At 43.8% G+C, this 26,319-nt stretch overlaps 2 protein-coding genes across 9 annotated transcripts in view; both read right to left on the minus strand.

Annotated features, from left to right (window-relative positions):
• The window catches only part of CPB2 (carboxypeptidase B2), a 54,905-nt gene extending 46,479 nt beyond the window's left edge, over positions 1-8,426 (minus strand). The window contains exon 1 of the mRNA XM_081547356.1: positions 8,334-8,426. Coding sequence (XP_081403482.1) covers positions 8,334-8,407 — 74 coding nt within the window. The 5' untranslated portion in view covers positions 8,408-8,426. The remainder of the gene's footprint in view (positions 1-8,333) is intronic.
• Positions 8,427-19,338: 10,912 nt separating this feature from the next.
• LCP1 (lymphocyte cytosolic protein 1) overlaps positions 19,339-26,319 on the minus strand; it is a 90,309-nt gene continuing 83,328 nt past the window's right edge. For all 8 annotated transcript variants that reach the window (XM_081547406.1, XM_081547408.1, XM_081547402.1 and 5 more), the window contains 2 exons: positions 23,400-23,524; positions 19,339-21,358 (listed from right to left, as the gene is read on the minus strand). In XM_081547406.1, coding sequence (XP_081403532.1) covers positions 21,226-21,358; positions 23,400-23,524 — 258 coding nt within the window. In that variant the 3' untranslated portion in view covers positions 19,339-21,225. The remainder of the gene's footprint in view (positions 21,359-23,399; positions 23,525-26,319) is intronic.

Below are 26,319 nucleotides of genomic sequence, written 5' to 3' on the forward strand. Positions count from 1 at the left end.
GGCAGAGGTGCTTTGCAGCTGCATTTTGAGACATACAAGGGTCAACCACTCCCAACTAGCTCTGACTTGACCACAAGAACGTGCCCATGCAGATAAAACCTGGACATGTCCTGGAGTTAACTTTGCTTCATCACCATGCTTAGATCTCTGCTGGAAGAGGGTCTTTGTACTATTCTGGCACAATTCTTGCTGGGTTCAAAGGAGCCTACTAGACTGCACGTGGGCTGGCCCTGGAATTCTCCACCCAGGGAATTCTCCACCCACTCCCTTGAGCCCTAATGACCTGGCTGCCTCCTAACCCTTAAATTCCCGTACTACCCTCCCTTCAGAGAGAAAGTGCCTTTGGAGTTTGAGTTCTCCTTCTCCATCCTCTTACCATTGAATAAAGGCCTGTCTTGCTTGCATCAGACTCAAGTTCATCATTGGCAACAGGAACCAGAGCAGGGAAAGAGCCTCCTGACCCAGCCAGGGGGCTTCCTGTTCAGCCAGGCCCCAAGACGGGGGCCTCTCATCTGATTCAGTAACGAGATCATCTTATGTAGAGCCTTCCATTTTTGAAAATCCATTTCCTGGCTCTGTGCCCCCTTTCTTAGAGACCAGGAAAAGTGGTCAGAGCAGAGAGAGGGGGAGGATTTGTGAAAATAGTTCTGTCAACTATAAATTGGCACTTGCCGAGGGTGCTTGCCGTCTACTTCTATAAGCATGAAATCAGGTGCTGCTGACCTTCAACCCCCCCAGAGGGAGATCAGGGTGGAAAGCAGAAATGAGGCAAAGTGGGAAAACGTTCAGGGTAGGTCTTCATATAGTTAGATGTTCTCCGGACCTGATTTAAGGGCCCAGTTCTTGTATTGCCTCATATCTAACAAAGCATCAAAACCTTTCATGGAGACAACTGCTCCTCATGACTAGCAAAGGCTTCACAAAACCAGCAGAAATCTTCTGAAAAAATATGTGCCGATTGCATGTATTCTCACTTCACCAAAAATCACAGATACACTGAACTCCAACCCCCATCCCCACCCCACCTCTTTGGAGCAGTTTCTCAGGAGCTCTGAGGTGCTGTCTCCTGGGATGCAGTCCTCATTGTGCCCCCAAAACACTTAACTCGAAACTCTCAGATTGTGCGCTTATTTTTAAGGTGACATTCTTTGCAACAAGTTGCTGTGATTCTCTCTCAATTCCCACTCTCCCAAAGGGATGAAGTTTGTGTGTGTTACTTCCTTCAATTCAGCCTAGTGGGGAGGATGATGGGCCAGCTCTCAAGTTTACAGACAGAAGGACTGGGGCCTGAGAAAGCTAAACCTGAGAAAAGCTAAACATGCAAATGCTGGCCTCCAGTTGTCTATGTGTGCGTGCTCAGTCACTTCAATCACGTCCTACTCTTTCCAACCCCATGGACCATAGGCCTCCAGGCTCCTCTGTCCACGGGATTCTCTAGGCGAGAATACTGGAGTGGGTTGCCATGCCCTCCTCCAGTGGATCTTCCGGACCCAGGGATCGCACCCACATCTCCTGCATCTCCTGCACTGCAGGTAGATTCTTTACTGCTGAGCCAAAAGTGTCTAGGTTGGTAAATAAAATCCAAAGATAAACCACTTCAAGGTATGCAGTTATTGCTCAGATGCCATCCAATAGTGCCACCTAAAGGGGTGGCGAGATCTTACAGTGGCAAGAATCTGGAGGTAAAAGTGAGATTCTTGGAATAGAAGATGGAGTCACAAGTGACTAGAAACAGGTAACTTTATCCTGTAGAGGGTGATACAATTAACATCACCATGCAAAGTTGTTAGAGCTTAAAATTAATCAAAGTTTCATTATATAACTTAGGAGTGTTGTTCTCATTCACATTTTGCTATGTTAGGTTTTTGTTCCAACTTTCTGTCCCTGGTGGCTCAGACGGTAAAGAATCTACCTGCAGTGCAGGAGATGGGGGTTCGATCCCTTGGTCGGGAAGATCCCCTGGAGAAGGAAATGGGAACCCACTCCAGTATTCTTACCTGGAAAATCCCATGCACAGAGGAGCCTGTTGCGCTTTAGTCCATGGGGTCGCAAAGAGTCAGACACGACTGAGCCAATAACACACACAGTGTATATTATAAGTGAAAAAATTTCAAAAACAACCCATCGTGAAATTTTAAGTGAAGAAGAATTTTTTGGTAAATTTTATGCATATCCTCTCTCTGATTGTCCAAGTGACATATATACTAATGAAGATGGTAATTTTTCAGAATATGGTTCTGATTCAGACAATGTGAATATTAGACCACAAAAAGACAAAAAACCTTAGTGACTGATTCTGATAAAGAAAGTGAAAATGAAGCTCACAGTGCTGAAGAATGCTCCTTTACTTCTATGGAAGAGTGGATCGAAGACAGTATTTCACAAAAATTAGACTCCACGGGTGTGTCAGGTGTAACTGTTGAATGTAATAACCCACAAAGTGTTAGTAAAATAACAGAATTAATTTTTGGCTGGCCAAAAGAAAAATCACCATAGGTGTGCATTTCTGCAAAAATCTCCCAGTCGATATTTAAGAGTGGTCTAAAAAGCCATAGAATTTTCTAGCTTTCCATGGAAGGGCAGGGAAAGATTACTCTGCCATGTAGAATACGTTGGGGCAATAGGCGATGAAAAATAAAGACATGTTTTGATGACATCTCTGAAGGGATAGAGTTACAGGGTTTACCAATAATCATTTGGTGGTGGGAGAAGGCTTGCATCTAAAATAGAGTGAAAAATACAAGCACAGTGAAACAACAGGTCACTTTAAACCAAGGTTCAAAGACTACTCAAATTGCTCATGACAACAAGAAGCAGTCCTGAGGCTGAAACTCAGCTTTCCAGCTCCTGAGTTTTAATACCTAGGCAATATTTCCTGCTTTTTCTTACTGTTCATGGAACAACAGTCTGGTTCCAAATTGGGAAAGGAGTACTTCAAGGCTATATATTGTCACCCTGCTTATTTAACTTATATGCAGAGTACATCATGAGAAACGCTGGACTGGATGAAGCACAAGCTAGAATCAAGATTGCTGGGAAAAGTATCACTAACCTCAGATATGCAGATGAAACCACCCTTATGGCAGAAGAGGAAGAACTAAAGAGCCTCTTGATGAAAGTGAAAGAGGAGAGTGAAAAAGTTGGCTTAAAACTCAGAATTCAGAAAACTAAGATCATGGCATCTGGTCCCATCGCTTCATGGCAAATAGATGGGGAAACAATGGAAACAGTGACAGACTTTATATTGGGGGGTCCAAAATCACTGCAGATGGTGACTGCAGCCATGAAATTAAAAGACACTTGCTCCCTGGAAGAAAAGTATGACCAACCTAGACAGCATATTACAAAGCAGAGGACATTACTTTGCCAACAAAGGTCCATCTAGTCAAGGCTATGGTTTTTCCGGCAGTCATGTATGGATGTGAGAGTTGGACTATAAAGAAAGCTAAGTGCCAAAGAATTGATGCTTTTGAACTGTGGTGTTGGAGAAGACTCTTGAGAGTCCCTGGGACTGCAAAGAGATCCAACCAGTCCATCCTGAAGGAAATCAGTCCTGAATATTCATTGGAAGGACTGATGCTGAAGCTGAAACTTCAATACTTTGGCCACTTGATCTGAAGAACTAACTCATTGGAAAAGACCCTGATGCTGGGAAAGATTGAAGGCAGGAGGAGAAGGGGACGACAGAGGATGAGATGATTGGATGGCATCACTGACTCAATGGACATGAGTTTGAGCAAGCTCCGGGAGTTGGTGACAGATGGGGAAGCCTGGTGTGCTGCAGTCCATGGCGTCACAAAGAGTCAGACATTACGGAGCGACTGAATTGAACTGAACTGAACTGCTGAGTCCCCTCTAAGAATATGATTATGCTTCTCAAGGTCGGTCCTGTGTATGGTTTACAGGGGTGGTTCACACTTGCCATAGCTCTGAAAGATTGTTTTGTAATTTAAAAAGCTGGTGAGATGCCTCTGAACAACAGAACATAGCCCAAGGCTGCAATTTTGTTTTCTGCATTACAGCATTTTAAAGCTACTAGTGCCCTGTTCTCTAAGATGAAAATAATATATCAGTGGGAGCTAAGTGAAAGAGAACAAGCTGGTCTCCAGGTGGCAGATAGTATATGAAGTCAACAGAAGGAGCATTTCCTCTGGTCTATTAATAATTCAAAAGCCCTCTATCCTCAACCCTTCTTCACTCTCCAACTCGTTTTCCTTCTTTTCTTCCTACTTCTTTTCACTTCCTCTTTCCAAATACATAGCCTCAGCTGACTGGCTGCACTTAGATAATCAGAACACAATGCAATTAACGACTGTTTATAAGATTCTTGCTAGTATTTTATTTTTACCCTTTATAGTGTTTGGCCTTTAAAAGCAAGTGAATATGGAGACTTTTTTTTTCTGGCTGCCTTTCTCTTTGGCATATGGTATTTATGCCTTTAAAACTTTTTTTGTTTCCGTTCCAGAGCATTTCACTGATGAGATTTATCAAAATGCACCTACAAATCAGCCACCGAGAGATTGCCTGAACACTAAGCATTATTAGGAAAATGATCATGCCAAGAAAACGATAACAAAGAGCAGGTTTAGGAAAAAGCCAGACCCCTAGCTCTTTTTAGGAGGGGTTATATATTTTACCCCCAGAAATAATTCATCCAAGTCTGTCACCCTGAATAAAATTAGACTTTTCTTTTAGCTTCAGTAACAGACAATTCCTGGAAGAGTGATGCTCAGAAACATTTGGTAAAAAAATTATTTTTACTCAGAATCAAGATTTGTGATTTTATTTCTAGTGGAGGAATGGGACCTGAGAATCAGATATGCATCTGCCTACAAAGCTGCAGTTCCTCCTTCCCCCAATACTTGGGGACCTGCATGGTAGGCACAAAATATTAATTGTTGTCAATATAATATGATTTGATTAAGATATAGTCATAGTCTCTTCCCTCTTTTCAAGCATAAGTATCAATCATACTCTTGAGAGTCCCTTGGACAGCAAGGAGATAAAACCAGTCAACCCTAAAGGAAATCAACCCTGAATATTCACTGGAAGGACTGATGCTGAAGCTGAAACTTCAATACTTTGGCCACCTTATCTGAAGAACTGACTCTTTGGAAAAGACCCTGATGCTGGTAAAGACTGAAGACAGGAGGAGAAGGGGATGACAGAGGATGAGATGGTTGGATGGCATCCCTGATTCAATGGACATGAGTTTAAGCAAACTGGGGGAGACGGTGAAGGACAGGGAAGCCTAGCTTACTGCAGTCCATGGGGTTACACAGTCAGACACGACTTAGGGACTGACCAACAATCAATCAGACTTTAAAGTATAGGGTTGGCCATAAGCTTTGTTTGGATTTTTCCATAACATCTTATGGGAAAACCCGAACTAATTTTATGGCCAAACCAAAGCAAAAAAAAAAAAAAGTAAGAACAGTCATACATGAGGGCATTTTCCTCATTCATTTATTATTTTCTTTCAGTGTATTTCTTTAATAGTTAGTCCTACTGAACTATTATAAGCTTACTCATTTTGCAACAACATGGTCAAGCTTTGGTATATCTTGCTAGTGGCTGTCTTACCAAGGAGTTTAGTTCACTTAGGATGCAGATGGTGGTCTGTAGGTGAGCCCACCAAACTCTGCCACAGCCAGCGGTGACGATGCTTGTGCTGGGCTGGGCTGGGCTGGGCTAAAAGTGTGAAAGTGTTAGTCACTCAGTCGGGTCCATTCTTTCCCCATGGACTATAGTCCACCAGGCTCCTCTGTCCATGGGATTCTCCAGGCAGGAATACTGGAGTGGGTTGCCATTCCCTTCTCCAGAGGATCTTCCTGACCCAGGGATTGAACCCAGGTCTCCTTCATTTCAGGCAGATTCTTTACTGTCCGAGCCACCTGAGAAGCCCTAAAGCCACCGTCATACCTACCGCCGTAGGTGAGGTCTTAAGAGCGAACTCCCAGCCCTAGCCCCTCTCCCAGGCTACTTTCCAGACTGACTGTCTCTGCCGTCTCACTGTGACTAAATCTGACCTCCCTTCAAATTGGCTCTCTTCCTAATTTCTATAATTTTTAGAGGCAGTGCTATGCAGTAAAAAGAGTTGAAATGATGAAACAATGGGATTGAATCCAAACTCTACATTCATTGTTTGATATGGGGCCAATGTTATTCTCCCAGGAGGCTTATTTTCCTCCTCTGTAAAATGTCAGGGAAAAAGATCCCTGGAGTGGAGGATTTGGGGGGTTTAACAGCATAACATTCCTAAGGGCCTATCCTACTCCTGGGACAACACAGAAGCTAAATCCTCATGTACTTCCTCCTCTCATTTCCCTCTGTGGGAATGACACTGCCATCGCCTACAGTATCCAAGCTGGATGTGTTGATAGCAGTTCTTCTATCCCTCTCCTTTACCCAAGTAATATCCAATTACTTGGATAAACTATATCCTTTATCCAAGTAATTCAATATTCAAACTAGTTAGAAATCATAGCCATCTCATTTCTTGACACTGCATAGAGACATAAGGAACGAATTACCCTAGCAATTTGACTTCTGTGTCAATTTCTTAACAATCCTTTGGTGATGGAATTTGTTACTTGACACTTGGTGATCAGAAAAATAAACCCAATGGAAAAACAGGCAGAAGACCCTAAACAGACATTTCTCCAAAGAAGACATACAGATGGCCAATAAACACATGAAAAGATGCTCAACATGGCTCATTAATAGAGAAATGCAAATCAAAACTACAATGAAGTATCACCTCACACCAATCAGAATGGCCATCATCAAAAAAATCTACAAACAATAAATGCTGGAGAGGATGTGAAGAAAAGGGGACCCTCTTGCATTGTTAGTAGGAATGTAAACTGATAGAGCTATTATGGAAAACAGTATGGAGATTTCTTAAAAAACTAGGAATAGACCTACTATACGTTCATGCTCAGTCGGTTCAGTCGTGTCCGACTCTATGACCCAGCAATTCTACTACGGGTCATATACCCTGAGAAAACCCAATTCTAAAAGACACATATACCCCAATGTTTATTGCAGCAATATTTACAGTAGCCAAGACACAGAAGCAACCTAGATGTCCATCGACAGATGAATGGATAAAGAGGTTGTGGCACACTTAAATAATGGAATATTGCTCAGTCATAGAAGGGGACAGATTTGAGTCAGTTGTAGTGAGGCAGGTGAACCTAGAACCTCTTATACAGAGTGAAGTAAATCAGAAAGAAACAAGTATTGTATATTAACACACACATATGGAATCTAGAAAATGGTACTGATGAACCTAGCAGAGAACAGACTTAACGGACACAGCAGGGGAAGGTGAGGGTCAGATGAATTGAGAAAGTATCACTAACATATATACACTATTATGTGTAAAACAGATAGCGGGAAGTTGCTAAATAACACAGGGAGCCTAGCCTGGCATTCTGTGATGATCTAGAGGGGTGTGTTGAGGGGAGGGGAGCGAGGCTGAGGAGGGTAGGTGTGTGTGTATATACACACACACACACACACACACATATTTAATTATGATTGATTCCTGTTGTTGAATAGCAGAAACAACACAAAATTGTAAAGCGATTGTCTACCAATTAAAAAAACAAATGAAAAATTTAAAAAGATAATTCCAAAGGAAATAATAGCAATTTTGAAAAGCTTAAAAACTGACTAGTTAATAACAATAGTACGTATAGCCTCAGAAATATTTACATCATGTTTATATATGCTAGAGTTCTTTCGAGTGGTTTATAGTAGAAAGTCCTAAGGGAATCAGTCTGCCAAGCAAAATAAGAACTAGCTATGTTCACAGTGTGTTCTTATAACACACCTGTTCTTCCTTTCCTATTCCGTGCTGAACACCCATGCACAACCCAGACCTCCAGTGTGATAACTTTACCCTCTTCTCCCTCCCATGTTCCATGTACGAAAATAAATAAATCATCCGCAGTCAACACATCATATATGTGAAGACAAGAAAAATAAAAATCATGTTAAGTGTTAAGGTGTAAATAATTAAACACTTAAAAAAAATCAGAAGACTCAATTTCTTTAATTTTCATAGCTGCTGAATATAAATATCATTTAGAATTTTCTCAGTAATAAAACCAGAGCCAAAAAGGAAAAAAAGACCCTAGATCTAGTGAGAGCCTTATTATACTGAAATCTACAACTTGGAAGAGCAACATATGGGAAGTTTCAGGAAGAGGTGACCTTCAGACTTGAATGTTTTGCTCCCTAGCCCGGTGCACTGACTAGATTCCAGGAGGGTCAAGCAAATGGGGGAAAACAACCCCCCACCACCTACGAGTCCAGCGGATTACCTCTGAAAGGCGAAGGCATGCTCCCCACAGAACAGGACGGTGGCGACAAGGACTCCTAAGCTATAAAGCTTCATTCCCACAGCAATTCACTATAAAACCAAACTCTCCGAAGAGAAGGGTCCAGATAGTTGGTTACACAAGAGACTTCTTTACACACTGGTTAAACTGTAATGACCTGTTCCCTCTCGTTTCTGTGATCAATCGACTTCACGTACATTTCCACCCTCAAAGAGAAAGCACGCTGTTATTCTCAGTGTAGACTTTCTAGAAAGTATTTAACTCTTCAGGGGAGATGAGCCAAGAATACAAAAGATAGTAATACGGCGGAAACGTGTCTGGTTTGTTGAAGAACCATAGCCATAGAGTATTGATCCCTGGATCACAGCCCATGCTGAGGGAGGTCCCCTGTGGAGTACTAATGAGGTCTTCCCTTGCTTTTGTCTTTTTCAACATTTTCAACCTGGGCAAAAACATCGAAGGTGAGTTTTTCAAATTTATGACTGAGAAGAAGCACTTGTATGGAAGGTTATAGTATTTCCCTTTGGAGATCCATGTCCTTTCATGTTTTTAAAGTCTGTGAGCGTGAAAGTCGCTCATTTGTGTCTGACTCTTTGAGACCCCATGGACTATACAGTCCATGGAATTCTCCAGGCCAGAATATTGGAGTGGATAGCCATTCCCTTCTCCAGGGGATCTTCTCAACTCAGGGATCGAACCCAGCTCTCCCGCATTGCAGGCAGATTCCCAGCTGAGCCACCAGGGAAGCCCCAAAACCATCATCTTTGTCTTGGTATGCTGAGTTCTGTGTTCATTTCTCAGCATTATCTTCAAATACAATGATCCATTCTCTGTGTCTTGTTTACACTCATATACTCAATTGAGGTGGGTTTTTTAAAAATGTCAATAGCTATGTAAGTATTTTCTAAGTTTTGCAACTGGCTCTTTTTCACATTTATCCATGTTGTTTTTACATCTGTATTTTAAAGTATCACTTAAAATATTTTATTGTTCAATAACCAGGTCATGGAAGCAACCTAAATGTCCATCAACAGAGGAATGAATAAAGACGCTGTGGTGTACATATACACCACAGAATATTACTCAGCCATAAAAAGGAATGAAATTGTGCCATTTGCAGAGATGTGGATGAACCTAGAGTCATACACGGTGAAGTAACACAGAAAGAGGAAAACAAATATTATACATTAAAACATATATGTGGAATCTAGAAAAATGGCATAGATGAACTTACTTGTAAAGCGCAAATAGTGACACAGACATACAGTACAAATGTATGGATACCAAGGGGGAAGGAGGGATAGGATGGATGGATTGGGATTGGCATATACACACTACTGATACTGTGTATGAAATAGATAAATAAAATAGATAAGTAATGAGATAACTGATGAGACTGTAGAACACAGGGAACTCTTCTACTCAGTGCTCTGTGGGGACCAAAATGGGAAGGAAATCCAAGGAAGAGGGGACATATGTATACGTGTGGCTGACTCACTTTGCTGTACAGCAGAAACTGACACAACACTGTAAAGCAACTATACACTAATGAAAAATATTTTATTGTTTGATTTTTTATGAATACTGTTTCTTCAGAGCTCTTGCTAGGAATCCTCAGAATACTTATTTTTAAGTCTGTGCCAGGCTGCTCCAGCAGTTTAATTGTATTTGGGGTGATTTTATGCTCTGAGCTTTGATTTTATTGGCTGCCGCCCTTAGCATTTGATTTCTTCTGTGTTTTGGAACCTGGGTTTCTAAGCTCATTTGGAAGCCTTTTGTTTTCTTTTTTGGTCTTTCTTTCTCTTTGCTCACTTCTCTCTGCTTTGCACAAGTCTTCAAGCAGCCCCTGGGCTTCCGAAGGTCTCACAGTGGGTTTCAGAGTTTCTATGCCATGTTAACACTGTGATCTTCAAAGATCCAGTAATCAGTCAGGTGACATGACTTAGTCACTGGCTTATTTACTTCTGATCTAGTTATTCTTTTGTCTCCTACAAACCAGCAGCTGTTATAAACTGTCCTAGACAGCAGTGGGCAATGTCTTTTAAAAATTGGGGTACATACAATGAAATACAGATATTAAGTATATAGTTAGATCTTCCAAAAAATACGTACACTTGAGTAACCCACACTTCTGTCTGGTATAGAAAATTTTCATCACTTCAGAAAAATTTTGCATATTCCTTCCGATGAATTACTACCACTCCCCCCACCCCAACAATAGCAGCTCTGATTGTATTACACAGATTAATTTTGCCTGATCTGGAACTTCACAGAATCGTATGTTGTCCTAGTTTCTTTGGGCTACTGAAAAACAAAAAATACCATGGACTGGGTGGCTTAAACAATAGACACTATTTCTCACAGTTCTGGAGAGTGGGAATCCAAGATCAAGGCACAGATTCCATATCTGATGAGGACCTGCTTCCTGGCCCCCTTCTTGCTGTATCCTTCTGTGGCAGGAAGAAAGATGGAGAGCTCTCTGGGGTCTCTTTTATAAGGGCACTAACTCCATTTACGGGGACTCCACCATCATGACTTAATCATCTCCTAAAGACCCCCGGGTCCAAATACCATCACACTGGGGCTTAGGTTTCAACAAGTAAATGAGGGGCAGATCGGGGGCAGGGACACAAGTATTCAGTCTACATCATGCAGCATGTACTCTTCTGTGCTAAACTTTCTTCACTCAGGGTATTTTAAAAATTCTTTCATGTTGCTGCATGTGTCAGCAATTCATTGCTATTTATTGCTGAGTAATATAACACTGCTTACCCATTTTCCTACTAATGAACATCTGAGATGTTTTCAGCTGGGGACTACTGTGGATAGAGTTGCCATGAATATACTTGTACAGAGCTTTTTTGATGGACTAATGTTTTTGTTTCTCTTGTGTAAATATCTCAGAAGGGAATTGCTAGGTCAGAGATGCTTAGTTTTATAAGAAACTCCAGTGTCTTTTTTCAAGGTGGTTGTATCATTTTACACACCCCCCCAACCATATATTGGACTTCCCAGGTGGCTCAGTGGTAAAGAATCCCTTCGCAATGCAGGAGAACTGGGTTCGATCCCTGGGTCAGTAAGAGCCCCTGGAGAAGGAAATGGCAACCCACTCCAGTGTTCTTGCCTGGAGAATCCGCATGGACAGAGGAGGGTATAGTCCACAGGGTCTCAAAGAGTCAGACATGACTTAGTGACTAAACAATAACAACTACAACCATAAGTTAGAGTTCTAGTTGGTCTGTATCCCTGTTATTTGATGCAGTCTTTTTCATTTTAGCCATTCTAGTAAGTGTACGGTGGTGTCTAATTTGGGCTTTAAATTAAATTTCTAAGATTGATGTTGAGAAGCTTTTCTGTGCTTATTGGCCATAATTATATGTGTGTGTGCATGTGCACATGTGTTCCAGTTGTTTGCCTGATTTCTAATCAGATAGTTTGTCTTATTACTGATTTGTAGGAGGTATTTATATACTCTGGACATCTATGTGTGCTACTGGAAGGGGTTGGAATACTGGAATGGGTTGCCATGCCCTCCTCCAGGAGATCTTCCTGACCCAGGGGGTCAAACCCACGTCTCTTATGTCTGCTGCGTTGGCAGGTGGGTTCTTTACCACTAGTGCCACCTGGGAAGCCCCTGGACATCTATCTATATGACACCATAAAAGGCAAAACTGCAGATACAGAAAATAGGTTCGTTGTTGCCAGGTGCTGAGACTGGGAAGGAAGTGATTAAGCTACAAAGAGGTACAGGAGAACTTTTTGGAGTGGTAGAAAAATTCTGTGTTTTGATTATAGTGGTAGTTACACAATTGTGTACAGCCAAAATTCCTCAAATTTCCTCAGACTTAACTCTTAAATATATTGCATGAAGAGCAAAAGAGACAGAGAGAGAGAGAAAGTGAAAACACAACAGCTTGATCAGGAGGACTCCATCTACCCTAGCTCACGGACAAATCTCTTAGCTTCTCAAAGGTGCAGTTTCCCCTTCAGAAAAATGAGGTTAATGATAAGCTATCTCTGAGGACTATTATGGGAATTCAGAGGGATCTCATCTGAAAGTGACTGGCAAAACAGGTGTTCAGTGTGTCCCATCCATCAAGAAAAAGGTAAGTCAGGAAGGGAGCTAATAGGGGCCAAAATGTTCTCTGCCCAGAGCCTTATCCAGGTCATGGTGACCTTGGGGACAACTGTCCTCGCCTTCCGCTGCTCCCAAAGAGAGGATGAGTCACAGCCCCAGAAGCCAATCTAGTCCTGGGGGATTGAGCTCAATGAATCATGCCCCCTGGGGCCCAGCTAATTTGTATATTTACTCTTGAGTCAATTTGGAACACTAGATGGCAAAAATAATCTGGTAAGTGTTTCTTCAAGAGCTGTAAACTTCTGCTTTTGGGGCCTCCCGAGTGGCTCATTGGTAGAGAATCCACCTGCCAATGCAGGAGACGAAAGAGACGCAGGTTCGATCCCTGAGTCAGGAAGGTCCCTGGAGTAGGGAATGGCCACCCACTCCAGTATTCTTGCCCGGAGAATCCCATGGACAGAGGAGCCTGGAGGGCTACAGTCCGTGGGGTTGTAAGGAGCTGGACACAACTGAACGACTGAACAATGACAATAACAACCATGATCCAGGCTGGCCTGGATTTGGATATGCAGCTCAGGCGTACTGCTAGGTAATCACTGAGAGAGTCAATTAATTTCACAGCGTTTTATCATGAGTTCAGGTGCAGCTCAATTTACAAGTTTTCCTTTCAAAATCATTCAGCCATTAAAGCTGCATAATCTTGGGAGGTTTGGAAGACACATAATTGATAAATGTTTTTTCCCTCCACATATTCGCTCTCATGTTTATTCATGCAGAGCGAAGGTTTTATAATTTACACAAAGGGCTGGTGTATCCAGCCCCCTGTGTTTCTGAAGGGGAGGAAAGATTATGCCATTCAGGAGCCACTGAAGAAGGAGGTTTGAGGCTTGAAGGCAGAGAACTCCATCCCAGTTTCTGGTGCTTTGGCTGCAAATACTGAGTTAGGGACTTATGGCACCAGAAATGTTAGTAGGTACCCATACAGGTAAATGCTTGTTGGCTGGATGGTTAAATTGTGAAGAAAGCAGGGTTTGCCCTTAAAACACTTTCCTTCCCTCATTCCCTGTTTCTAACCATCGCTCACTTTTATTGGTCTCTCTGCTTTTTAAAGATGCTGTAGCCCATCAGTTCTCAAACTTGACTGCCAATAAAAGCCATCTGGACATCTTTTAAACATCCAGCTGCCCTGCCTGCACATCAGATCAATTATATCAGATCCTCAGAGGGCAGGGCATAAATGCCAGCATCTTGTAAACCTCCCAAGATGATTCCATTGTGCAGCCAGGGCAGCAAACAACTGGGCTGGACCAGTGCTTCTCCAGGGGTGGCCTGTGAGTACCCTAATCTTTGAGGATATTTGTGGAATATGCAGTCTCCAGGGCCCACCAGCCCTCTAAGCACTGAATCTCATGGTGGGATCTGAAACATTTGCTTTAAAACTCTCCAGGTGATTCTCAAGCATCCTTGAGTCTGATAATCAGTCCTATTCCTTGCACTAGCCCATCTATTGTTGGTTTTTTTGTTTTTTTTATGTGGACCATTTTTAAAGTCTTAATTAAATCTGTTACAATATTGCTCTGCTTTATGTTCTGGTTTTTTGGTTGCAAGGCAGGTGGGATCTCAGCTCCCTGACCAGGGATCGAACCTGCAACCCCTGCCTTAGAAGGTGAAGTCTTAACCACTGGACCACCAGGGAAGCTCCAGTCCATCTTGTTCTCATGATATGGCACTCTAGTCTTTCAGTTCCTCAAAAGTAAACCAGCTTCTTCCATCAGCTGGAACTTCGCATATTGTATCTGTTTGATTGGAAGGCACTTTGCTTTCTCTTTGCCAGTAGGAAATTTGCAAAGATACCAGTGATGGAGCTATATCTCTAGAAAGTCACTGTAAAGTGTGGGTTTTGGAGGAGAAAAGAGTAGGCACTGAAGGGCCACGGTCCCCTCCCTAGGGGACAGTTAGGTTTACTAAGTCACCCAACTGTCACTGGAAGTCATAGAGAGATTGCTACAGAGATGGTGGGAGAAGTGTCAGCAGGTCTGATGTGGGTATGGAGGGACCAGGAGAAAAGGCTTAAGTTATGTGGCACCAAGTGTGTGGTTTGCAATGAAGCGGCAGCTCTGGGCAGCCGGTAAGAGAGGCTCTTCCAAGAGACACCTGAAGGGCACCCTAAAGGACCAGGGGCATGCAGTCTTGGAGGCCTGGGGGCGGGTGTCACCAAGAAGAAAGGGATGAAGGGGGAGAGGGACAGCAAAAGGCAAGGCTGAGTGATGGGGGTATACCTAGGTGGAGGGCAGAACCACATCGGCTACCTCACATGGACAATGATGATGGGAAAACGTTGGTGGAGGGCTACTTTAATCTCTCAAATCTAGTGTAATTGGGAAAGGGTAATTTAACATTGGTTAAAATTTAGCTGCCTATCAACTGTAGATCTTTCTTAGCACTTCCCTGGTGACCCAGTGGCTAAGACTCCGTGTTCCCAGTGAAGGGGGGCCGGGTTTGATTCCTGGTCAGAGGACTAGATCCTGCGTGCTGCAACTAAGAGATCCTAAGTCACTTTAGTCATGTCTGACTCTTCGCTGTGAGCAGTAGCCCTCCAGGCTCCTCTGTCCACAGAGATTTTCCAGGCAAGAACACTGGAGTGGGTTGCCATGCCCTCCTCCAGGGGATCTTCCTGACCCAGGGGTGGAACCCGTGTCTCTTACGTCTCCTGTACTGGCAGGAGGGTTCTTTACCACTAATACCACCTGGAAGTCCAAGAAATCCCACCTGTGGCAATGAAGATCCCACATGCTGCAAGACCCAGTGCAGCCAAATAAATAAATATAAATAAATAGATATTAAAAAAGAGAGGACATCTCTTTCATGACAGTGTTTCTCAAACTTTAATGAGAAAACCCATGGATTAACTAGGAATCTTATTAAACTGAAGATTCTGATACATTAGGTCTGGGGTGTGGATGAGATTCTGTCATTCTAACCAGCTTCTGGGTGCCCCTGGCCTGAGCCCCATACTTCGAGCAAGGAGGTTTGAACATTCTGACTTTTAACAGTGGGCCCCTGGTCTAGCCCAGTCCAACAATGCTGCCGGCCAGATCATTAACTCTTATGTTGTATTGCACAGAACTTTAGAATTAAATATTTGCATGCATTTCTAATCCTCTAAAAAGTTATTATTCCAAAAATTATATACAGTAACTCTTTATTAACCAAAATACTTATTTAAATGGAACTCCCCATTTTTTACATACCTATTAATATTGGGTTGGCCAAGAAGTTCATTTGGGTTTTTCTGTGAGATGGTATGAAAAACCCGAATGAACTTTTTGACCAACTCGATATAAAAATCCCTGCCATTTTCCCAACCTGTCCCTGAGTTGTTACAGGTGAGATCGTGGGCACTGACTGGTTTATCTGTGTTTTTGTGCTGGACCTAAGGTGGATTACTAAGTATATGTAGACATTAGACATGAGAAAACATTTACAGAATTTTCTTTTTTCTTTTTTTTTTTGGTCACCCATGCACAGCCTCAGTTGGTAAACTTGGTCTTACAAAAAATGGGGAGAGAGGACATTGTGGAAACAGCACACCTTGGCAGCTGAGAGTTTAATTATTGGAATGTTATTAGGAAACTGTCAGAGAACTAGATTTCACAAGAGGCTCAGTCAGCACCGCTGACTTGTGTGGAGCATCAATTCCGGTTATGGGATCATGGGCTGGCAGAGATGTGCCATGTCAAACTCCCCAATCCGAGAGCACTGTACATCTTGGGGGCAGGGAGACAGAGAGCGAAGGTTGATGACAGCTCCACAGCTGCTGACTGACAAAGGTAGAGTAACTGCAGGGAAGGTGGGCCTTGGGCCACCCAGGTACACCGGGAGTCCAAGGGAATGTCTCTTCTGTATTAAGGATCAGTCCAAGATGGGCTGGTTTAGGGTGGACTGAGTTTCCATACTTTTTAAAATCGAGACCACAACTGTGCTCCAAAGGACAGACTAGATTGTGTGTGTGTTTTGTTGCTGTTTAGTTGCTAAGTCATTTCCCACTTTTTTGTGACACCATGGACTGTAGCTGGCCAGGCTCCTCTGTCCCTGGAATTCTTCAGGCAAGAATACGGAGTTGTCATCTCCTTCTCCAGGGGACGTCCCCACCCAGGGATTGGACCCCTATCTCCTGCCTTGGCAGGTGGGTTCTTTACCCTGAGCCACCTGGGAAGCCCGTGTGTGTTTAGGTCGATAAAATCACTAGATTGGCTGAGACTTGAAAAGCCCCTCTAGTCCAGTGTATTGCCTCAGCCAGGCTCGAATGGCATAATTTCCAAACAAACAGGAATCCATCCCCTTCTAAAAACTCTGCCAAAAGGTCTGTTTCGCAACTTTTCTCCCAATGACTTCTCTCTGCTTGGCATCTCACAGTCAGGAAACATTTGTTCATGTCTAATGCAAATCAATTTTAAAAAGTTAACCAGCTCTCATTAAAAATCTAGTAAGTCCTTCGCACTGCCGGGGACGTGAACATGACGGAGCATGGTTCCTGCCCACTTCTCACTAAGGTGAAGTCGCTCAGTCATAGTTGGAGCCCAACTCTTCTCTAAAATGTTGCTAATCTTTCCTTCAGAAATAATTTCCCCTCTGAACCCCCATAGGCTCCCCTGGTAGCCCAGACGGTAAAGAATCTGCCTACAATGCAAGAGACCTGAGTTCGATTCCTGGGTCGGGAAGGTCCCCTGAAGAAGGGAATGGCAACCCACTCCAGTATTCTTGCCAGGGGAATCTGAAGGACAGAGGAGCCTGGTGGGCTATAGTCCACGTGGTCATCAAGAGTCGGACACGACTGAAGCACCTTAGCACACACGCACATAAGCCCCCACACTTCATTTATAAATTTGTTACAGCAGTGATCACATTCTGCTTTTGATTACACTTTCCCCATGCATATTATCTCCTTGCTGGATTAACCTGCTTTAGACAGAAAATGGAGAAGATGGGAGGGGTTCAAGCCATCCTAGCTCAGGGCTCTTTGTCAAATACTTTGAGAAAACTTCAAAGGAGAATTTAAGTGTTACTTTCCAATGTTCAATACCTTTGCCAGAACAGAAACTTGATTAAGTACCTGTTAAATGAAAATGAACATTCTGAGGACAAGAAGTGAACATAGTCTTCACTGTGGCTTTATTTGCTGCAGCAAAGGATGGAAACAACCTAAATATTCATTTATCGGCCACTGGTTAGATACAGGTCGGTACATCCGTATGACAGCATACTATGCATCTGTTGAAAAGATTGAGGCAGGTCTCTATTTGCTAACATGAAGCAATCTCAAAGGTATGGTGTGAAGAAAATGCAGAATGTTGTGTATGGCATGCTAACATTTCTAGCAAAAAGTTGTGTGTGTGTAACAAGAGCACAGAATGTTTCTAGGAGGATACAGACTGAGGGATTGGGACAGAGGGAGTGGTGGGTTGATAAACCAGCTCTCAGGGGATAAAAAACCCTATCTATAGAGTCTGATTATTTCTGCGGTGTAAATACCCTCATCCTGGCCAACTTCAAAGCAATACATTCTGACAACTGGAGCCAACTAGAACCAGTATGAGCTGGCTTCAAAGACACAGGGGTGGGAATGTGGCAGGCTTTCCACTTGTAGAGCTTTTGGTACAATATTACTTTCTGATGTCATACTTGGATAGACTAAAATGTTAATAATAAACTCTTAAATTTTGAAAGGGACTTCCCTGGTGGCCCAGGGGCTAAGATTCCATGTTCCCAATGCAGGGGGCCCAGATTCCACCCCTGGTCAGGGAACTAGATCCCACATGCTGCAACTAAGAGTTTGCATGCCCCAACTAGAGATGCCATATACTGCAGTGAAGACCTGGTACAGCCAAATAAAGAATTTATCTCAAAGAAATAATCATGAGATTACATGGGTTAAAAAAGAAATGTAACTAGTGGGATGTCCACTAGAGTGAAAAAATAAAAAAGGAACTAGCATTAAAAACCTAAAAAAATCTTTTAAGAAAAATTGTCCTGCTTTGATTGCTATATTCCATTGCCTTCCAGTCTCCAAGACTCTTAGTTTTCTTCTCTTGATAGTATTCTGCTTACCTGTACCTGTTCAGTCCTCCTGGTCAGAACCTATCAAGGCAGTCTTACATACAAAAGACAACACTTAGCATTAGTAACCTCTCGATATGTAGGGAAGGCCACTATCTTGAAAGTGTAGAAGCTGCAGGAATATTAGGCCAGAAAAGTGGCATCTCCAAAGAGTGCTGCTGGAGAAGCCGGGACACACAGCTTAAGCACAAGAGCCCAACTTTCCAGCAGCTGTGTGGGTGAGGGACACCTCGGGAAGTCAGGATGTGACCACGCCAAACAGCAGCCTACCCAAGGGAGCAGGTTACAGCAGAATTCTTCAGCACTCTGAGCATCCTCTGCATGCATCCTTCTTCAGCATCACCCCCGCCAGCCAGTGTGAGGCCCAGGCTAGGGAGGAGACGCCAGGGACTGCCAGCCCCAAAGATTCCTCCTCAAATCTCTTAGAAGCCCTTTCACACCAATCCCCAAGTCTGGCTTTTGGGTTCCATGTGTTTCTGAGAATTTGTGTCTTACCTTTCATTTCAGCCTCCTCTTGGTCCGACTCCCACCAACTTACTCTTCAACTTGCAGCTAAGATATTTCTCCTTCAGCGGTTTCCTCTGTTGTAAGCCCGTCTCACCCTGCCCTCATCAATTACTCTTAGCACCTGTCAGTGGATTTGTTTTTCCTGATCAGTCTCTCTCAATCAGCTGAGCGCAAGGCCTGCCTCATTTACGGGCATATTTCCAAAACCTGGCACATGTAGGCCCTCAGTGCATGTTGGCTGAATGAATAAGTTATAATACACTCTCATGAAACCTTCAGAAGACATCCGATATGGGGAACATTTTATTTGGAGAGATCTTGATTGAGCATTATTTTATCCTCATTTTCCATTAAGGCAGTAACATTCCTCCTGGAGGCAGATGGGGGGAGAATCGTCTGGGGCTACATTAAGTGCAGATTAAGACAAAACCAACCACTTTGCAATCAGATGCAGCAGAAATACAGATTATGGGCTAGGAGAAGCCATATCTCGGCTTCCTGAGCCCACTAACAAGGAGCAGACTGGGGCAATGCATTTCAATCGCTTTGAAAAATGACTAAGTTCCACTACACACCACCCCTAAAGCAGATTCCTCCTCCATGAGCCCTTCCACCATGACAGAAGGGGTCTGGCATCGCTGCCCAATGCTCTGTTGCTATTTAGCCTTTGGTAAGTTTTCAAGGAAATTGCAGTCTATTAGAACTGCTCAAGAGCACAGTGTTCCTTGGGTTTTGTTTAGGAATTGTTTAAATATCCAGTAAATTAACTCTTCATAAAGCAACGGCGCCAGTTCCTAGCCAGCTTGATACCTGGCTAGGTATGTGTATATGTGAGTGTGTTAGTGGGGGTCAGGTTGCAGGGTGAGGTGGGAGCACTGCTCATTGGCACATATGACCCCTGGGAATTTGGGGGTACCAAAAAAGTAAACATTGATCCTATGGCCCGGCAGACATCACGTGCACTACGATCTACGAGCAAATGAAATCAGAGCAAGGCAGTTCCTAGTCACCAGGTATTTAGCCACACCTAGTTAATAACTAGATCTAATGAAAGCATTAGTCGCTCAGTCGTGCCCGACTCTTTGCGACCCCATGGACTGTAGCCCACCAGGCTCCTCTGTCCATGGAATTCTCCAGGCCAGAATACTGGACTGGGCTGCTGTTTCCTTCTCCAAGATCTAATGCACAGGGCTAAATACAGACAGGCAGCACCTGAGAACAGAAACTTTGTTATGACTCCACACTACCCTCTAGTGGTTTTCTGCTCAATGACACCCTCCTTGAACGTAACCTTCCACCAACAGTTAAGAATCTATTTGAAGGCGCGGTATTTAAGATAGTAGATCTGGTCAGAGCCCAGATCCTAGGGTTAAAAACAGAGGGCTTCTCATTGACTGAAAAAATAAAATCTGATGACATCTGGGACCCTAGTTTTGAGAAAATGCTCTGATGATAAGTCTTAGTTCTGGAGGTTAGCAGACACAGTTCTAAGAAAATGTTCTGATGATAAGTCTTAGGTCTGGAGGTTACCAGACACTCTTGGGGACCCCAATTCAGCCTGATTTGTCAGATGACCCAGAAGGCCCAGAGAGGAGGGTGGCCAGCAGAGGTGAGCCACAGAGAGGGCAGGTTCTGCGGGGGTGGAGAGCAAAGTCACAACAGGTAGACACAGGTAGAAGGGTGACATGAAGGAGTCTCGTAACAGAGCAAACACTGGCCTCCAGAGGCCAGCTTTAGGGCTGCTTTCACGATTCTCCCCTCCGATGATGCTCCCCTCATGGTTCTCACCCCGAACAAGAAGGCAGACAATGTAAGCTGGTTTGAAAGATTATGTTAAAATGAACTACACTTGAGACTTCTATACCTGACTACAACGGCAAAGGCAGGAAAGGTGCTTGGGAAGATAGATCTCTTTTTCTCTACATTTTCAAAGAAGCAATCAATTCAATGATAAAAAAATATTTGTAAGAGACTGGGTCTTTTGCAAAGAATAAAGCACTTTTTGTTAAATACATGAAGGCTACTTGGCTGAACAGATACACATTTTTTTTGGAACCGTGTATGATGTCATCAAGTTGAAACTTTGGAATGGCTGACTCCTCCCGTGTTTCCTGGGAGCACGGGTGTGAGCAGCCAGAGACCCGCGCATGCCCCCGGCCCGCCCGCCGGGCCTTACACCCTCTTCATTCCTTTCCCCATGAGGCAGGCGAACACAGTCATGACCATCTTGGGGTTCACTTCCACCAAGTCTTCGGGAAGGGCATACACTCTTGCTCCAATTTTTCGGGCCATAGAGATGGCATACCTGAAAGAGAAAAGAGGAGGGATGAGGGCGGCCTGAGCAAGTATGAAGCGGACCCCTCAGGGTCAGAGTTATTGTCATTCTGCATAATATATACTATATACTCTATGAAAGAAAGTGAAAGTGTTGGTCACTCAGTCGTGTCTGACTCTTTGCAACCCTATGGACTATAGCCTGCTAGGCTCCTCTGTCCATGGAATTCTCCAGGCAAGAATTCTGGAATGGGTCGCCATTCCCTTTTCCGGGGATCTTCCCGGACCCAGGGATCAAACCCAGGTTTTCTGCATTTCAGGCAGATTCTTTGTCATCTGAGCCACCAGGGAAGCCTTCTACACTGTAGCCTATCTACTATGCCGAGGTCACTCCTGGTGCGGCTGGAGCCAATCAATCACTGGCTTCCTCTCGAGGTTTGTGGGCAAGTCTTAACTTGACAAAACTCCCAACTCCATCAAACTTGCTGTCCAGCCTCGTGATAATTACCAAATGTATTATTTGTCCTTAAAGAGCTTCCTAGCTCCCACCACTTTTGGTGCTTATTTGCTTGGGCTCTACTGTGGCAGAAAAAGTTACAGACCTGAACAAGAGTGTGTGCTAGGGAAAGACCGCAGACTCCACTTCAGCTACAGAACATTGTTTACAAGGCAGAAAAAAAGAGGAAACACGTCTGTAATACCATGACCCTACCCATCAATTCTTTATTATTTTTCTTAATCTTTTTTTGGCTGCAAGGAATATGGGATCTTAGTTCCCTGACCAGGAATCGAACCCATGACCCCTGCATTGGACGCTCAGTGTCTTAACCACTGGACCTCCAGGGAATTTCACCCTGCCCCCCATCCATTCTTTTCTCCCTTCTTCCATTCTAATTCTTGCCCACATGCATGTGTATTTATTTATGCTACTATAATCACAGAATAACCAGAGTTTTATATGACACATTTTTCACATAAGATTACCATAGCTGCATCAGAATATTTTTGCTCTGTTTATAGTTACAGGAAGATAGTTTTATTAGTTGTATTCTATTTGCAAATGAGCCCACACTACTATTATCTGGCAGTTCTTTTATTCTGCTCGTTAGTTATCTAGCAACCTCTTACAATGGCTGCTCCAGAGATTCTTCTTTCCACCCAAGGCCCCGTGACTCCCTCCACTCTTCTGAAATAACTTTACTCGTACTTTAGTGATCACATTAATTTAAGAGCTCCAGGCAAGAGTATCTCCATTCTTTCTCCTTGTCCATCTCTCAGTCACTCCCTCTATATTAATGATTAATGAAGTACAATTAATTTTTCCATTATAAAATATAGAGGAAAAGTTGTTCAAAAATTAGAAAACGGAACTTAAAAAATGCATGATCTTGCCACCATAGCCATTTTTAGGATTCTATATTTTGGGCTTCCCTGGCGGCTAAGACGGTAAAGAATCTGCCTACGATGCAGGAGACCCAGGTTCCACCCCTGGGTGCGGAAGGTCCCCTGGAGATGGGAACGGATACCCACTCCAGTAAGAATACTGGAGAATTCCACGGGCAGAGGAACCTGGCGGGCTACAGTCCATGGTGTTGCAAAAGAGTTAGCAACTACGCAACAACAACCCTCACTGTGTGTGTAACGCAAACAGCAGCTGCTCTCAAACGGGTGACGATTCTGGCCTTGAACCCCACCCCTGCCCAGGCACATCTATGGATATTCACAAATAGGGTGTTTTAACTCTGTACCCACCATGTACAAACTCTACTCAGGAATCTTCTATAGATTATGATAAGGAAATCAGTGTTATGAAATTGTAGGCTTGCTTATCAGTTGGAAGTCAATTGTTTTCCATTTGGATTGTTATCAGTTGTTTTTTTGTCTTGTTCTCTCTCACACCCGGAGCCTTAAACTGTCATTGCACAGTAGCAGATATAACAGTGATGGGACGCAATAAGTCACGAGAAGAAAAAGCATCAGTAGCGAAACTAAATTGTCTGCATGGAGGCATGGGCACTAGACCTCACAGCTACCTGGCCCTTCCCTCCCTGACCCTGGGCTTGTTTACTTACTTTGCGTTGTTGAGTCTCTCTTCTTCATTCAGGTTCTCTGTCTTCAGAAGGTCATAGTTAATGGAACCTGGCTGAATGGCATCGATGAGATCAAGGACTGGCAGGCTTGTGCTGATTTTCGGGTCCTGCACAGAGAGAAAGCATGGGCTTCTTCAATATGCTCCCAAGTTATTTCTGTTTGGCTCAAGGAAAGCAGGTGGTTCTTTTCATTTTTTGGTTGCTCCATGTGGCACGTTCCCTCATAGCTCAGTTGGTAAAGAATCCGCCTGCAATGCAGGAGACCCCAGTTCGATTCCTGGGTAGGGAAGATCTGCTGGAGAAGGGATAGGCTACCCACTTCAGTACTCTTGGGCTTCCCTTGTGGCTCAGCTGGTAAAGAATCCACCTGCAATGCGGGAGACCTGGGTTCGAAAGATCCCCTGGAGAAGGGAAAGGCTACCCACTCCAGTATTCTGGCCTGGAGAGTTCCATGGACTGTACAGTCATGGGGTTGCAAAGAGTCAGACAAGACTGAGTGAATTTCACTTTCACTTTCCATGTGCCATGTGGGAGCTTAAGTCCCTGACCAGGGATGGAACTTGTGTCCCCTGCATTGGAAGTGTGGAGACTTAACCACTGGACCACCAGCAAAGTCCCTTCTCTTTCCTTTTAAATATGAAATACATATGTCCTGGTCTGGGAAATGCCACAGTGTGGCACATGGTGTTTCAAACCAAGTGCTGTTTCTCTAGGGGGTGTCAGTCGCTTCCTGGTGGCTCACTATGCAGAGGAAACCCATTGTCTGCCAACAGGCAGGGAGTTGTTCACCCAGAGCTGTGAATGCACAAAACTCTGCTCTCTCTCTCGGGTACCTGCGAGTACAGACAGGGAGAGGCAACTGCATGTCACCATCTGAGCACAGTCAAGTCTAAACACCTCATACCTTGAGGGTCCAAATCAGAATGAATTCTAACCAAGAAACAAGACGTGGGACCCCTGTAAGATGCTATGTCTCCAGCACAGGCCCTCTGCAGAGGTACAAAAATATTTTAAAAAGATAGGAAGGGTAGGGACTTCCTTGGTCACGGTATAGTGGTTAAGACTCTTCCAATGCAGGGGGTATGGGTTCGATCCCTGGTGGGGGAACTAAGATCTCACATGCTGCGCAGCACGGCCAAGAGATAAAAATGAATGAAATAAAAATAAGAATAATAAAATAACATAAAAAATAGGATGGGTCCATTTTTACTTATTTCTGGGTAATGTAAGTGAAAGTTGCTTAGTAGTGTCCGACTCTTTGCGATCCCATGGACTGTAGCCCACGAGGCTCCTCTGTCCCTGGAACTCTCCAGGCAAGAGTACTGGAGTGGGTTGCCATTTCCTTCTCCAGGGGATCTTCCCAATCCAGGGATCGAACCCAGGTCTCCTGCATTGCAGGCAGACTCGTTACTGTCTGAGCCACCAGGGAAGCCCAGGTAATATAAGACCTACCACAAAATTAAAATCAATATACATATAACCATACTCTAATTCCCATTATTAGCCAGAGCTTCTATCTCCATAGAATTTTTTGGTGAAGAAGCACAAGGAAAGCAAAATGGAGAGACTGGGGTTTCAGCTTCTTCCCTACTTTCTTCCCACAGTCTTGGGAGGCTGATGGGCAGCGAGATGGTCAGCAGTCAGCAGCGTTCATAGGTGAGGGGGGACCAGGACTGTTTCCACAGTGGTTAATGGGGGGTGGGCTATGCTCATTTTTTGAAAGATTTCACTTAAAATCCCAGTCTTGTGCTCTGTGATGACCTAGATGGGTAGGACAGGGTCGGGGCAGGGAGGCTCAAGAGGGAGGTGATATATGTATAATGGCTGATTCACATTGTTGCATAGCAGAAACCAACACAACATTGTAAAAATTAAAAAACAACAAAAATAAATCAATAAAAAGAAAAGAAAAAAAAAAGCAATGTGGTTTTTTTTTTTTTGACCTATTCTGTAATAACTTGGTGAGAAGATAGGAGAAAATTCACCCTGAGCATCACAAGGAGAAAAAAATTGTTAAACATTCCGAAGAGGAACACCCCAGAAACTGTCGGGTAATGCAATGGGCTTCGTTCCTGTAAAGTGGCAGCTGTTCTACCAAGAGATGCACTTCCGGGACTGTTTAACCTTCGTTGCATAGCAGATACACTCTGCTCTAGAACCTCACCTTGCAGTGAAAGGTGCTTTCCCCTCCCTAGTAGACACCACCTGCAATTACTAGCTATGACTTCAGGAGTTAAATGAGCCCCAGATTCCTCAGTATACAATCAGGAAAATGGTGGGACTTCCCTCGTGGATCAGTGGCTAAGACTCTGTGCTTCCGTCACAGGAGGCACAGGTTCGATCCCTGGTCAGGGAACTAAGATCCCACATGCCACGCAAAGTGGTAAAAAAAAAATCAGGAAAATGGTAAAGCTATCTTCACGATATCTGTGAACAAGAAGGCCTTACAAACAAGAAGGCCCTGGTCCTCAGAGTGCAGTCCGTCCTGGGAGCACCCTTCTTCACCACCTTCCTTAATCTCTCTCTGGAAAGATTTGCTCATGTCGATCACCAGTCTCTGCTTCGACCGCTGCTCAGCTCTTCAGACCAAAGGAATGGTAAGCGGAGGGCAGACAGAGCCGGCTGTTTACTGTGCTGAGCTCGCAGAGTCCAGGTACCCCGGTATAGCCCAGCCCAGAGATACACCCCCTGCCCTTTCTGGGAGGGGAGAGACTTTCATTTTTCTCTTGATTTTGAAGCAGAGGATTGACATCATGACCAACTGCCTCACCCACCCTGTGAATATAACTCTGAAGGGGTCCCTCCCCCAATCTTGACCTTTAAATCAAGAAAATGTAGTTACAATGGGACACCCACACTATACCGTGGATCAAGTGCTCAGGGCCCTTGAGAAAGAATCCAG

The sequence above is a fragment of the Giraffa tippelskirchi genome, chromosome 12, assembly GCF_054371585.1.
Source record: "Giraffa tippelskirchi isolate mGirTip1 chromosome 12, T2T-mGirTip1v1.2.pri, whole genome shotgun sequence".
NCBI lineage: Eukaryota > Metazoa > Chordata > Mammalia > Artiodactyla > Giraffidae > Giraffa > Giraffa tippelskirchi.